The sequence below is a fragment of the Ascaphus truei genome, chromosome 2 (assembly GCF_040206685.1).
Source record: "Ascaphus truei isolate aAscTru1 chromosome 2, aAscTru1.hap1, whole genome shotgun sequence".
NCBI classification, from domain to species: domain Eukaryota; kingdom Metazoa; phylum Chordata; class Amphibia; order Anura; family Ascaphidae; genus Ascaphus; species Ascaphus truei.
In genome coordinates this window covers 374,021,731-374,036,485 of record NC_134484.1, presented here as the reverse complement: position 1 = coordinate 374,036,485, position 14,755 = coordinate 374,021,731, and the positions used below count along the sequence as shown (strand labels likewise).

At 44.0% G+C, this 14,755-nt stretch overlaps 1 protein-coding gene across 4 annotated transcripts in view; it reads right to left on the bottom strand.

Annotated features, from left to right (window-relative positions):
• NOD1 (nucleotide binding oligomerization domain containing 1) overlaps positions 1-14,755 on the bottom strand; it is a 77,330-nt gene that overhangs the window by 36,200 nt on the left and 26,375 nt on the right. For all 4 annotated transcript variants that reach the window (XM_075587067.1, XM_075587066.1, XM_075587068.1 and 1 more), the window contains 2 exons: positions 9,882-10,179; positions 3,917-4,091 (listed from right to left, as the gene is read on the bottom strand). In XM_075587067.1, the coding sequence (XP_075443182.1) occupies positions 3,917-4,091; positions 9,882-10,082 (376 nt within the window). In that variant the 5' untranslated portion in view covers positions 10,083-10,179. The remainder of the gene's footprint in view (positions 1-3,916; positions 4,092-9,881; positions 10,180-14,755) is intronic.

Genomic DNA, 14,755 nt, shown 5'->3' with positions numbered 1-14,755 from the left:
TATACCATCTCTGGGCAAATATCTGACATTTATAGGGGGATACTTTGGTCTTGTATAGGTTCTGATTATCTTCTGGCAATGGGAACATAGGGGAATATGCAAAGTGTATAACATTTTGGGATGAATATTTTAACATTCACCGGAATGTGGAAGGGCTAAGAAAGGGGGTGGGGGATGTCATGGGAGAGGGGATTTGGCCCGGTATTAAAGGTGTTACACCCCATTTGGCCACCCCCTGCTCTCACTTGGGAAGCAAGGGATAACTGGACTGCGGTCCAGTAAGGTATTTTTACCCTGCTTCAGCAACCAAATGTATATCCCCTGTAAATGTGTATTGTTCCCATTCCAGTGTTTGCACCAACACATACACTGGGATTGATGCGGAAGGGAAAGGGTTAATGTTAATTCAGTGTTTATAGCCCTTTGTTCCATTTTCCCGCCTTTTCAGGCTCCATTTTGCAGCTCTCTATAGGTCGCCATTGCAGCCCAATGCAACCTTATGGAGATTCCGGCAATTTGGGCCCATTTCGGTAGAAGACCTGCAGGTGGCGCCCGAGAGAAGGAGTGGCGGTTCCCCATTGTAAGTCAATGGAGCCATCCATTTCAATGGGGATTCCTCGACGCCGACCTGCAGGAACGGGTTGGCAGCTATCCAAACCGCAGACCGCAAGAGCGGAAACATTATCTGAAAAAGAGCTTTGATCACTACCCGGTCAAGTTCAATCACAATTGGCGTGGGAACCTTAGGTTCTAGGGCACCCAGGAATAAAATTATTTTTGCCCCTAGACCCTAGGAACCCCCACACTCGACCCCCACCGGGTCCGGGAATGAGGGACCCCGTAAAGGGTCGCGCTCACCATGAGGGTCGTCCCATTGAATCCCATGGCAGCGCCGGCCCATGCATTTCCTATGGCGGCGCCGGCCATTGATTCCAATGGGAGAAAGCCGCGTGGCTTTAAAACGGCTAAGTCCGAAAGTGTAAAATGTGTAAGCCCATATCTCCGGTTCTGTGAGGACCAGAGGGCTGGGATTTGGGTCGCATGTAGTCACTGTTCCGGCATGACTGCATGGCCATTTCCAGCCCTCTCCGAGCAACCAGACGGAGTATGGGCAAATGTAAAGAATTGTGGTTTTCCTATAGACTTCAATGGCGGAGTTGCTCCATTGAAAGCCTATAGCGGCGGAGCCCGTTGATTTCAATGGGAGAGTGAAAAGCAGAGATTTATTTTAGCTATGGCGGAGAATCCTGCATTAAAGTTAATAGGGGTTTTTAACTGTTTTTTTGTATCTCCGGTTCTGGGGGTCGTGGAAGACTGAAACTTGGCCACTATTGCAAAGGTCTTCCGGCATGAGGACCTGGCAAATTTCACCCGCTCAGACCCACAGAACGGATTATTTTAATATGTGAAGATATTAAAGCATGAATTGTATTTTGGGTCTGGTATAAAAACTCAGAGCCCATAGGGTATGGTAATGCTCAGGGAGGGAGACAAGTGGTCTACAATAAACCCCTGATCAAAGACTCCCCCACCCTGCTTGTGTATGCGAGCACAAAAGAAAGCAGGACGTGGGTACTTGATGATAAGTGTTATAATTCACACCCTAGGACAAAGGGTTTCCTGGCCCAAGTAGACATTCAGGCATCAGGCTTGTGGGCGGGGGGCTAGGGAAATAAGCCCCTTATTAGAATAATATCCACCCAGTGGGCAGGTATTACGGTGCCCCTCAGGTGAGGTGGCAAGGAGAGATTGGGTGCAGGTAATTGTTCTCCAATGACCTGCACTCAATGATAAGGTATAGGACTGGAATTACATATAAACCAGTGTCAGTCCTATGCTCATGGTCTTCGTTCTTTCGTGTCTTCAATTTTACCAACTACTTGATGTCTGATTGCTGGATGAATTGCTAATCCTGTTTCCTGATTACTTCATCATCCCCATTCCTAAGTAACTGTCTATATTTTGCCTGTTATTTGTATATCTTGTGTGTTCACCTTCTTTAAGGAATAAACTATATTTACTATATCTAAGTCGTGTTCAATTCAACCCAGATATTTTGGTGTGTATTATTATAACCTATCACTAGCTACCGTGACAGGGGGGAGGGAGCCAAGGGGTGGGAGGGAAGGGAGAGAACCAGGGGGGGGGGGAGAGAACTAGGGGGGGAGGGGGGGATTGGGCACCGGGGGAGTTAGGGGGGGAAAAGCTATGGGGAGGGGGGGAGAGCAAACCGAGGGGGGGAGGGGAGGCATAGAGAACATGGTTGGGAGAAACGGAGGGAGGGAGGCTGATAGTATACGACCTCCCCTCTGGGTTTCTTTATGCTGGAGGACAAGTCCTGACAGTCTAAGTCGTTGGGGCAAGACTGGAGCGCGGAGCCTCAACTGGGAAAAAATCCAGGCATTCACGAGCCCACTTCATCTCTCCTTTCCTCCAACGTTCATGTCCAGTGTACTGCTGCTTATGGGAGGCAGCGTTGGGGCATCCCTGGAGTCTTCCGAGGCTCCGCGTGTAATCTCCTTCACCCCCCCAGGGATCAGAGGCGGGGCGTCAGCCAAGGCGCTTCGGTAGGGAGCTACTCCGGGGGCGGCCGCGACCGGAGCGGGGCCATCACCGAGGAGAACCAGGTTCCAGTTGGTAAGTGGCTCAGTGAGTAAAAGACACTGACTGGCACTGAGAGTTTGAAGCAGGGGAGCCTGGTTCAATTCCTGGTGTCGGCTCCTTGTGACCTTGGGCAAGTCACTTTATCTCCCGGTGCCTCAGGCACCAAAAACATAGATTGTAAGCTCCACGGGGCAGGGACCCGTGCCTGCAAAAAGTCTCTGTAAAGCGCTACGTATAACTAGCAGAGCTATACAAAAACATGCTATTATTATTATTATTAAGTGGAGGGGCTTCATGTCCGGGATGCAGGTTGGGGGCGCCAACTGGGTAAGGCGTAGATAAGCGAATGTGGTGCAGAAGCGAGTGAGGGGTGTGATGGAGCTGTGCTGCTGGGGAGTGGATAAGGGTGTCAGGGGCGCAAACGGGGTGAGGGGGGAGGAGAGAGGGGGCAAGTTGGGGTGGTGAAGCAGAGACCCTCTGGGGGGGGAATGCTGGCGAGGGACTGGGGTGCCTTGGGGGGGGGGGGGCAGTGGGTGGGGGTGAGGCGGCAAGAAGAGGAACGGGGGGAAACGATTTGGTCCGTCGACTGGCTATTTATTGATGTCCTGGATTCCTCTTGGAATCTCCTCTGCGGGACAGAAGACCTGAACTGGAGACGTGGAAGGAGGAGGTAGTGTCCAGGGAGCTAGTCAAGCTTCCTGGACTAGGCCCCAACCTTAACCCTAAGTCCCAGGGAGTCCCTCACAGTAGCCGAGTATTGTAGGGACCCCCACAGCGTAGGGATTACCCCTGTAGTAAAATACTCCAGCGAAGCAAGACAGCAGATTGTAAATTACTCCGGCTGGAGGCAGCAACGCGTGGCGGCCCGGACGTGAGGCGTGAGGGGCTTGGTGTGGGAGTCCCCGCGGCGTGGGACCTGATCCCCATCTTCCTTAGGAGCATCTCCTGGATACAGGCCTGTACCAGGAAGGTAAAACATGCACCAACGATACACAGGGGAGGGTAGCGCTGCCCTCACATATACATTTGGGACAAGGGAGGCCCTGATGGACACTGGGTTTTAGGTGCTCAGGGCACCCTAAGTATTGTGGGGAACAAGCCACATATTGTATTGTTATTGTGTTATTATTGTCGTTATTATTGCTGTGTTGCATATTATTATCTTTGGGGTATACTATGGGACCATAGTAAAGGAGTATTTTTATCCTTTAAAAGCAAAATGCACTCCTATTTTTATTTTTTATTTTGCAATGAAAGAAAACAGTATCATTTTAGATTAATCTGAGAAGAAACAAAAACTATCATACAGTACCTGGGTCCGTGTTTATAACAGGTAACTGCTGAATCTGCACTGAAGCCTCAAAACCAATGTTGTCCAACCAAGGCCACAGATCAAAGTAAGCATCAGGAGCTCTCTGGAGGATGCTTATGAAATACTCTGAAGCTTCCTCTCCCTTTCCTTCAACCTGATCAAGAATCTGCCGAACCTGCAGCAACAGGAAAGCTTAGCAAAAGATAGACCATACAGTACACACATTACTAAATCTATCTATTAAAGGACACAGCTAACTTCACGTAGACGCATTTCAGTAAGCAGAAACATCTGAAGAAAGTATTCATTTCAGGCATTGATGGAAACGCTGTATACAAGGGATCATTGTTACTCCATTCTGTCATTTCTGCTGTTAGTTCTAGAATTGCTTTGCCTCTGGTAGGCTATTAATTATATATTTTTTTACGAGTTCTAAGATGTGTGATAGCAACAGTTAGTGTTCGTTAATACATCTCTTATTCTCAATCCTCATAAGTATTTACAAGAGACGTAACAAAAAAAAATAGGATTTCAAACCAAACAACCAAACACTATTTGAGTCCGGCAGCCTCTGGCTCATGGTCTATCCCAGAATTTATATAGTTGCTAAATTGCCGTTTCTATCACACGCCAGTTCCAGTTATGGGTGCTCAGATAGAAACCCCCTCTAACAATGTTCGTGAATCAAATCTCTATTATTGTCTGATCTAATTTTTCAGGCTGATTGATAACTAATTTGAATTTAATTTTTTTTAAACTGCTGGTTCAGCTCAGCACTATAACAGCACCCTGCACTGCCTAGTGCTGCAATGGATTCATAGATACAGCTCTCCCCCCTCCGTGATAGCTTCATACATTTTGTGACATCACACGTACCCAACGCGCACGTTTTGCCAATAGGCAACATTGGGGGTAAATCTTTTGCAACGATGTTTAGAGTTATATGTTATTTCGTTTTTAGCACCTTTTTGAATTAAAGTACAGTAACTAAAATTATCACTTGTGAGCACATTCACATGTCTCAGACAGGTCTGCAACCCTGCCTTTCACCAATATCTCCTAGCATACAGTGCTTCCTCTGTAGCAAGGGATTCTGGGAAAATGTAAGCATAAATATTATTGATAAATTCATCTCTATTTCTGGGGTTCAAGTGTGCATTATTAAGGATCGTCCTTTCCCTTTTCTCTGTTTTCTGTTTAATAAATATACATACTGTATACACAATAATAAACACTATACTGGAGCTGTATTCAGATGGTTTCAATAAATTACTTTAGACAATCTCATTTTCTGTATAATATATATATATATTATATATAGTGTGTGTGTGATATATATATATATATATATATATATATATATATATATATATATATATACATGCACATATATATACACATATACATATACATACACATACACATACATATATATTGAACACACAAAAGACTAAGACAATCCCCAAAAACAGCACTCTAAATATACCACAGAATAACTAATAACGTAATGCAAAAGGACTAGGAAACTAAAGTCAGAATAGAAAAGGAATAGATTTTAATAGCGAGCAAAAAAAAACAAACACTAACATTTAAAAACATACACACACTAGAGGCAGCAAAAATACAGAAAGACTGTGACTGACTAAAAATTACAAAAATAAATAATGCTGAAAAATAAACCAAAAGCAAAAAATGTGTCTAAACAATAAGCCTAATAACTATATAAAGCGACACACAAAAAGCTAAATAATTCAAAATACCCCTGGAAAAAACCCTAGCTGTAAAACATATGACTGAGCTAAGGGCATAAAGAAAGGTATAACATAAATAAACCTATATACCTAATGATGTACATAAGAAGAAGAATAACTTAAACCAAGGGGGAGGCACAGGGGAGACAAAGATGAAAAATACTCAAACCCTGAACAGCAACAAAAAATATCAATAAGTCAAAAAAAGATACATTCAATGCCTGTAGTGACTGCACAGAGGCAAGTGGGACACATGGCTATAAAGTGTCCAAAAAGCCAGTGCCCTTTGCACACATGAAACAACCCAGAGTATAGGTTCCATAGGAGATAATGGCTCCAACGAGCAGAGAAAGTGATACTCAGCTGCCATGTAATGATAATGGAGTCAGTCCCGCGGAGTATAACTCCAGGATGTGTGAAGATAAGTCATGCAGTCCACAGGAGAAGCACCAAAAGTCACGCCAACAAAATCATGAGTAGCTGCCTAGAGTGGACACTCTACGCGTTTCGCCCGTGGGGGGCTCCCCCAAAGTCTGTTTTCTGCCCACCTTTGTTCCCAGGTGTAGGTTTTTGCAAACCTGGTTATTGAAGCCATTAATAAATTACCAATCATTCCGGGAGTGAAGAATCTTAAGAAATCAGAGTGGACAGCTCTGTCAGAATTCGGAATACCAACACAGAAAGAACCTTCTGCTCTACCTATTTCAAAGATAAATATCAACTAGTAAAATAATGACGGTGCATAAGGGAATGAACCAAATTGTGTATGCAAAACAGTGTGAATCCCCGCTAGGGGTCACAAAAAGAATCCCTCTTCATTTCTTAATTTGCACTCATACTGTACATGGGTATAATTATGGTATGGTGAAATAACCCAAAGTAACATACAGTACTCTTTTTTTTTTCTTTCTTAAACGCAAAATCTTGACTCCAGACCCTATAATGGCTCCACTAAAAATAAAAAAAATAATAAAATGTTAACATGTATGTACTATAAAAAACTACAGTAAGTCAACAATATATACACAATGTGAATAAAATCCCGTCAGTGGGAAAAGGACAACCAGATGTATACTGGATACATCAAAAGAATAGTATTTTCCTAAGATCTGTCACACACTATTCGTATGGTATTAAAATGCTTAATCACTAACCATGGCTATTTGAATGAGATGCGTTGCAGCCAATTAGTGTTAGAGAGTAGATTGTGCATGTATTTATAAATACATTGCTATAGCGTTTGAGGATAACAGCTAATAAAGAAATCTCAGTAGACGTTTTACAGAATCCTGCCACTTACAACAGCTGTACCAGAATCGATGTCTCAGATGAGCTGTGAATCGGACTAGTATGAATGTAGTAATTCTACAATAACATCACATATAACCAATGAAGGTATTAAAAGGCAAGAAATCCAATATAGATGTATATAGCCAGATGTTAGGTCATATATATATATATATGACACGTTTATAATTGCGGCAATCAAAGACCTACACTATGTATCCATTATATGGCGTTACCCCTTATTAAGTCGCTTTGCTACTCAGTAAAGACACTGTCATGTTCTGATACTAGTTTGCATAATTATAGGCAACCTTGTGTGTAGGTTCTCCCATGCTAGATGTATAGCATAGGATACCATGTCGTATACATGTAGAAAACCACACTACATCAGAGTATCCATATTGGGTGCGCGTGCCACCACAGAGTTGCCAGTCAAAACAAAACAGCAATCTTATCCTCAGCCAGACTGCAGTCGTGTCTTAGCAGTTGCTTAAACAGAAATGGGTGTAGGCTCTTTGATCTACCATCCGCAGCGTAATATACAGTGTCAGCCCTGTGTGACGACATATACTAGAAACGGATATATACTGTATGTCTCTGAATCAAGTGGAGACAAAATGGAGGCGAATAATATAAAATAAAATGGCTAAAGAGCCACTGCCATACAACCCGTTAAATCCACAGCTTGCCCGGTTGTCAGTCTTCTCACTGCACAGACGTCAGCGTCATGACGTCACTGCAACCCGACGTACGTTTCCCGTGAGCTTGTCACGCTTCATCAGGGGTAGGAGGAGTCTCAAAGTGATCCTTATCCAGGCCAAATACAGGGGCAATAATCTAATTATTAGATGAGGTCAAGACTACTAAAATATAGTTAAAATCGGGTAATTCTCGCACTATGTCGAGTCAATATTGTTGTATAACTGAATTCCTTGATACTATTGAGGTGTAGAAAGGTAGCATAGGCGATTACTGCGGAAATAAGTATGCATATAATGGGCCTCATGCAGAGAGCAGCGCTATTTGAAATTGGAGAGGGGAATAAAAAGTAACTGTAATGGAGAGTTTTTTTCGCCATATGCAGAAAGGGCATAAAACTGCATTTAGAATCCTTTCTGCATATGGAGAGTTTCAACCAGCGATATGAGCGCTGTTGAAACTAGTGGGGAAAAAATCGGGGTTTTTTTTTTTTCTCTCCCACCGGCCGCAGAGCGCCAGCTTCTTGCTGGCGAAGGAAAATGTTGAAAATCGCGCCATTTTTTTGCCGCGAACAGCCACTAGATGGCGTTCGCGGCTCTCTGCATACGGCCGTTTTCAACACTGGAGAGATTTATGTTCTCTACAGCCGCGCGGCGAGTTTCAGAGAAAAAAAAAAAATGGCGCTTTTTTTAAAACTCGCCATTATCTGCCTTTCTAAAGGCAGATTTCGCCAATACATGCCGCTTTCCCTGTTAGCGCTGCTCTCTGCATGAGGCCCAAAGTGAGAGTAATAATCTCAATAGCAGGTAGAAACAAATACCACACAGTATAATATTCATCAGAACCATAGTGTGTTGATATGTAGGAATGAGTGCCCCTAAATTTGCCCGCCTCTAAAGACAATACAGACATTGATGGTATTATGGCTATATACCTAGATCCCAAGTAATGTTTACCAAAAAAAGTGTGTCATGTGGTTAATAATATATGATAGCAGACAGGGCCGCCAACAGAAATCATGGGGCCCAGGACAAATGAAAGGAGCAGGGCCCCCCTCCTTGAGAAAGCGCCAGTGACGGCGTGAAACGCGTGGGAGGAGGAGCCCGTTTCTCATGTGGATGTTACACATTTTTATGTAGCTCAATAAAGATTCTTTTATTTTAATAATTTTTGGCCGGTGAGTTCCGCTTTTTTCACGCGGTTTTGAATGTTACACCGATCCCCTCTTTCTTCACTTCTCTCTAAAAAGAACATGGCAGCACGGATTAGGTTTGCAAAGTTGCATCTGAACAAACCACAAGACTTCTGGACCAATGGCCTTTGGACAGACGAGACCAAAGTGGAGATGTGTGGCCATAATGCACAACCAAACACAGCATATCAGCACAAACACCTCATACCAACTGTCAAGCACGGTGGTGGAGGGGTGATGATTTGGGCTTGTTTTGCAGCCACAGGACCTGGGAACCTTGCAGTCATTGAGTCGACCATGAACTACTCTGTATACCAAAGTATTCTAGAGTCAAATGTGAGGCCATCTGTCCGACAGCTAAAGCTTGGCCGAAATTGGGTCATGCAACAGGACAATGATCCCAAGCACACCAGCAAATCTACAACAGAATGGTTGGGGGGAAAAAAGAATCAAGGTGTTGCAATGGTCCAGTCAAAGTCTAGACCTCAACCCGATTGAAATGCGGTGGCTGGACTTTAAGAGAGCTGTGCATAAACAAATGCCTACAAACCTCAATGAACTGAAGCAACGTTGTAAAGAAGAGTGGGCCAAAATTCCTCCACAACGATGTGAGAGACTGATAAAGTCATACAGAAAACGATTACTTCAAGTTATTGCTGCTAAAGGTGGTTCTACAAGCTATTGAATCATAAGGTATACTTAGTTTTTCACACATGGCTTCTCCATTTTGGCTTTATTTTTGTTAAATAAATCATGACATGGTGTATGTAATATGTCATGTGTTGTTGTTCATCTGAGGTTGTATTTACCTAATTTTTAGACCGGCTAATGAACAGATGATTGTTATTATGTCCTGATATGTAAAACCATAGAATTCAAAGAAGGTGTACTTTCTTTTTCACACAACTGTATATCTATAAACACCCCCCCCCCCCCCACCCCCAATATATGTGTATGTACTTAAGGACTGACTGAACAGATTCCACCTGTAAGGAGAACTATGATTACTACTGTGAGCACTGACTCACTTACTCACCTTATCCGCTCTTGTTGGAAACTGCAAGACAATTTCTACATCTTCGTCCGAAAAGTACTTATTTGCAATCAAGTTGTCAAGCAAGCACTGGGTGTTTCTGATTTGTTTAACCAATATTTCTCGGCTCGTCCTTAGCTTCACAACAAAGGATTGATGGCTGGGTTTGTTGTTCTCATCATTGATTGGGCACCAGACTTCCATAGTTATGGTTTGACGTCACACCCTCCAAACACTGACTTCCTTGTAGCAGCATCAGATGTGCAATTATTTGAAGGCTCTGGTGTCACTTGCAGTCAATCTGTAAGAACATGTACAGAATAAGCCATGTGAAGCCTAAACTAATGCAAATATTAAAGGAGCAGTGCCTCATAGGACCACAGTGAATTATTCCAATTACATGCAGCCCATGTCCAAGTGGCCCATTATAAGTGGCAGGACTACTGAACTGAAGTTTAAAAGGAAGGACCTCTTATCCTAACAAGATCTTCTCTCCTCAGGTAATATCCCACATCTGAATCCTGTCTCCTTCAACCCTTTGGCTGTGTGTATGTTAGTATATGCAACTGAAACATTCTTACAGTAGGTAATATCCCACATCTGAATCCTGTCTCCTTCAACCCTTTGCTGTGTGTATGTTAGTATATGCAACTGAAACAATCTTAGGCCCATATAAACCCAGTCAGAACAGCTAGTCTGCCTGCAGCCTATGTCCAAGTGGCCCATTATGTGTCAGGACTACTGAACAACTGAAGTTTAAAAGGAAGTTCAAAAGAAATGAAGAAGTGGACACCTCCAACTGGCCCTGATTCCTGCATTTGAACTACGCTGGAAAGGAGGATATCATCTATACCAGACTGCATCATTACTGCTGTGATACTGCCTTTACGATTTATATTTGCTGTGACTTCACTTCTTCTCAAATTATGCATGTCTTTCTACCAGCCTCAGTATGTCTCTAACTCTATTCATATATCTCCATCTCTCCTTCCTTCATCACTTCTCTGTTCACATGAACTCCTTTCTTACCTGCGTCCTCTGACACCACACAGCTATACCCCCTGCACTAAAAAACACCCTTACAAATCATCCTCACACATCCACTTTCTATCCATGCTTCTTCTCCTTGCTTCTGGGGATATCTCTCCCAATATATAACTTGGTGAGATACCGCTCGCCACAATCTTAAGTAATGTGTAGATAACAATTCAATTTCAGCTGGTGCACGGGGATAGTAATGACAGACAAAACACATAAGGGAAACAGAGAATGATTCCCAAAAAGATCCCCATTCACTGCACAGCAAAGCCGAAAAAGTATATTTGATCAGGGTACAGATACCCACTAGCAATATAGTAAAGTGGGCTGCATGGGGTACCATCAAGTAACCGCTCCCAACACTGTGGGAGGACAGTTACCAATTTTCAATAAAAAATAAAAAAATAATAAATACTTTATTGAAAAATTATATATTCGACGCAGTAACACTAACTCTAATTATCATAAAAACAATTAAAACACTTAACGGGTGAGTAGGGTTCAGGGATATCTGAGAATACAGTACAGCCTGTGTTGCATTTTAAAGCAGTCTTTATGATTACTTCCTACTAGGATATGGCACACAGTATTCTCCTATTTTGCTTTGTATGCAAGAGTACGCCACCCTGAGAGAATACAATCTTCTCTGTTAACCCTGTAGTGTGTGCATCACATCCACTACGATTAGTTTCACAATAGACACTACTACCTATATATGGTTACATGTGATGCGCTGCGCTGCACCTTTAGCTGTTTATATCACTATTGCTATCTATTTGGATTTGATTCAAGATAATTACTTTACCTACTGTGATCAGGACATTTGGTTAAGGGGTACATAATATTATATTGGAATTATTCTCAGATATCCCTGAACCCTACTCACCCGTTAAGTGTTTTAATTGTTTTTATGATAATTAGAGTTAGTGTTACTGAGTCGAATATATAATTTTTGAATAAAGTATTTATTATTTTTTTTTTTTTATTGAATAGTGGTAACTGTCCTCCCACAGTGTTGGGAGCGGTTACTTGATGGTACCCCATGCAGCCCACTTTACTATATTGCTAGTGGGTATCTGTACCCTGATCAAATACTGTATACTTTTTCGGCTTTGCTGTGCAGTGAATGGGGATCTTTTTGGGAATCATTCTCTGTTTCCCTTATGTGTTTTGGATATCTCTCCCAATCCTGGTCCCTGCCTTATTCCTACATGCGCTCGTCCTCGCCTGCCAATTGCAACCTCTACTCCTTCTGGTGTCAACTCCTCCAACCTCATACCCATTCCCTGCCACCCTCCCTCCTCTCTTCCTTTCTCCTGTGCCCTTTGGAATGCTCGCTCCCTTTCTAACAAGTTCCTCTCTGTACATGACTTTTTTCTCTCCCACTATCTTCTCCTCTTTGCTATAACTGAGACCTGGCTCACTCAGTCTGACTCTGCTCTGGAAGCTGCCCTCTCTTATGGTGGCATTTCTTTCACCCACACTCCGTGCCCTTATGGCAGGGGTGGAGGGGTGGAGGCGTGGGGCTCCTACTCTCCTCTCTCTGCCGTTACCGAACCCTTCCTATTCCTCCATCTCTTGCTTTTCCCTCCTTTGAGGCTCACACTGTCCAGATCTTCTCTCCTCTCCCTGTGGTGGTCATCTATCGCCTACTTCTACTCATCCCCCTTCTGCCTTTCTCTCCCACTTTGAATCCTGGCTCTCTTTCTTTCTCTCCTCAGACTCCCCTGTTCTTCTCCTTGGGGACTTCAATTGCCACATTGATGCCCCCTCTCTCCCTTGGGCTTCCCGTTTTCTCTCGCTAACCTCTTCTTTTGGCCTTCAACAGCGGACTGCAGCCAGCACCCACAAGGATGGCCACTACTTAGACCTGGTTGCCACTAAAAACTTCTCTCTCTCCAATTTCTCCATTTCCCCTTTTCCTCTCTCTGACCATCACCTCATCTCATTCTCTCTAGCTCGTTTCTCCCCTTCTCCACCTCCATCTACCCCCCGGTTCTGCAGAAACCTGCGCTTTATTCACTTACCTGACTTTGAGTCCACTTTACGCTCCTCCCTCTCCTCTCTCAGTTCTGCTACAGACCCTGACAACCTGGTCACGAACTACAACTCTGCCTTGTCCTCCTCTCTTGATCTACATGTCCGGCTTTCTCTCTGCCGCACTCGCCCTTCTAACCCTAGACCCTGGCTAAATTCCCACACACGCATGCTGCGTTCCTCCACTCGTTCCTCCGAACGCCTCTGGAGGAAATCTCACACTCTCGCAGACTTCCTTCACTACAAATTTATGCTATCCTGTTTCAACTCTGCCCTCTCGCAAGCTAAACAAGCATACTTTTCTTCACTAATCAACATGCACAAGTCTAACCCACGCCGACTGTTCTCTGTCTTTGATACTCTACTCAAACCACCCTCAGCTGCCTCTACATCCTCCATCCCCGCTCAGGACTTTGCTGACTATTTTAAGGAAAAGGTGGAATCCATACGTCAGAACATCCCCTCTGTTTCTTTCTCCCATCCTACACCTCTTCCTAACTCTCCTCCTGCCTTCCTTGACTCTTTTTCCACTGTTTCAGAGGAGGATGTGTCGCTGTTGATCGCCTCTTCTCCCTCTACCACCTGCCCTCTTGACCCCTTTCCCTCCCACCTCCTAAAACCTCTTAGTCCTACTATAATCCCTACGCTCACACACATTTTTAACTCCTCCCTCTGCTCTGGAACCTTTCCATCCTCCTTCAACAGTTATACCATTACTCAAAAACAGCAAGCTTGATCCTACCTGTCTTTTTAACTATCGATCTGTCTCCCTCCTGCCTTTTGCCTCTAAACTCCTTGAACGTCTTGTATTCTCTCGCTTGCTCCATTTTCTCAACACCTATTCTCTCCTAGACCCTCTACAATCTGGCTTCCGCACTGCTCACTCCACGGAAACAGCCCTCACTAAAATAACTGACGACCTCCATACTGCCAAAGACAGAGGTCATTACACTCTGCTCATATTACTCAACCTCTCTGCAGCATTTGACACCGTGGACTACCCTCTTCTCCTTCACATTCTCCATACTCTTGGTATTCGGAACAAAGCTCTATCCTGTATCTCATCCTACCTCTCCCATCGTACTTTCAGTGTCTCTTCTGCTAACACCTCCTCCTCTATTGATCTCTCTGTGGGGGTACCCCAGGGTTCTGTCCTGGGACCTCTTCTCTTTTCTCTGTACACACTCTCTCTAGGTGACCTAATCACATCTTTTGGGTTTAAATATCACCTCTATGCTGACGACACACAAATGTACTTTTCAACACCCGACCTTACACCTGCTGTACAAACCAAAGTTTCTGAATGTCTCTCTGCTATATCATCCTGGATGGCCCTCCGTTGCCTTAAACTCAACATGGCTAAAACAGAGCTCCTCATACTTCCTCCCAGACCTGGCTCTACTAGCTCCTTCCACATTACTGTTGGAACTACGATCATTCACCCAGTAGCCCAAGCACGCTGCCTAGGGGTCACACTCTACTCCTCTCTCACATTCGCCCCTCACATTCAAAACATATCTAAAACCTGTCGCTTTTTCCTCCGCAATATAACAAAGATACGCCCTTTCCTCTGTTACTTGACTGCTAAAACTCTGACTCAGGCCCTCATTCTCTCCCATCTTGATTACTGTAACCTCCTGCTGTCCGGCCTTCCTGCCTCTCACCTGTTTCCCCTACAATCTATCCTAAACGCTGCTGCCAGAGTCACGCTACTCTTTCCTAGATCCGTCTCAGCATCTCCCCTCGTGAAATCCCTCTTCTGGCTTCCGATCAAATCCCGCATCTCACACTCAATTCTTCTC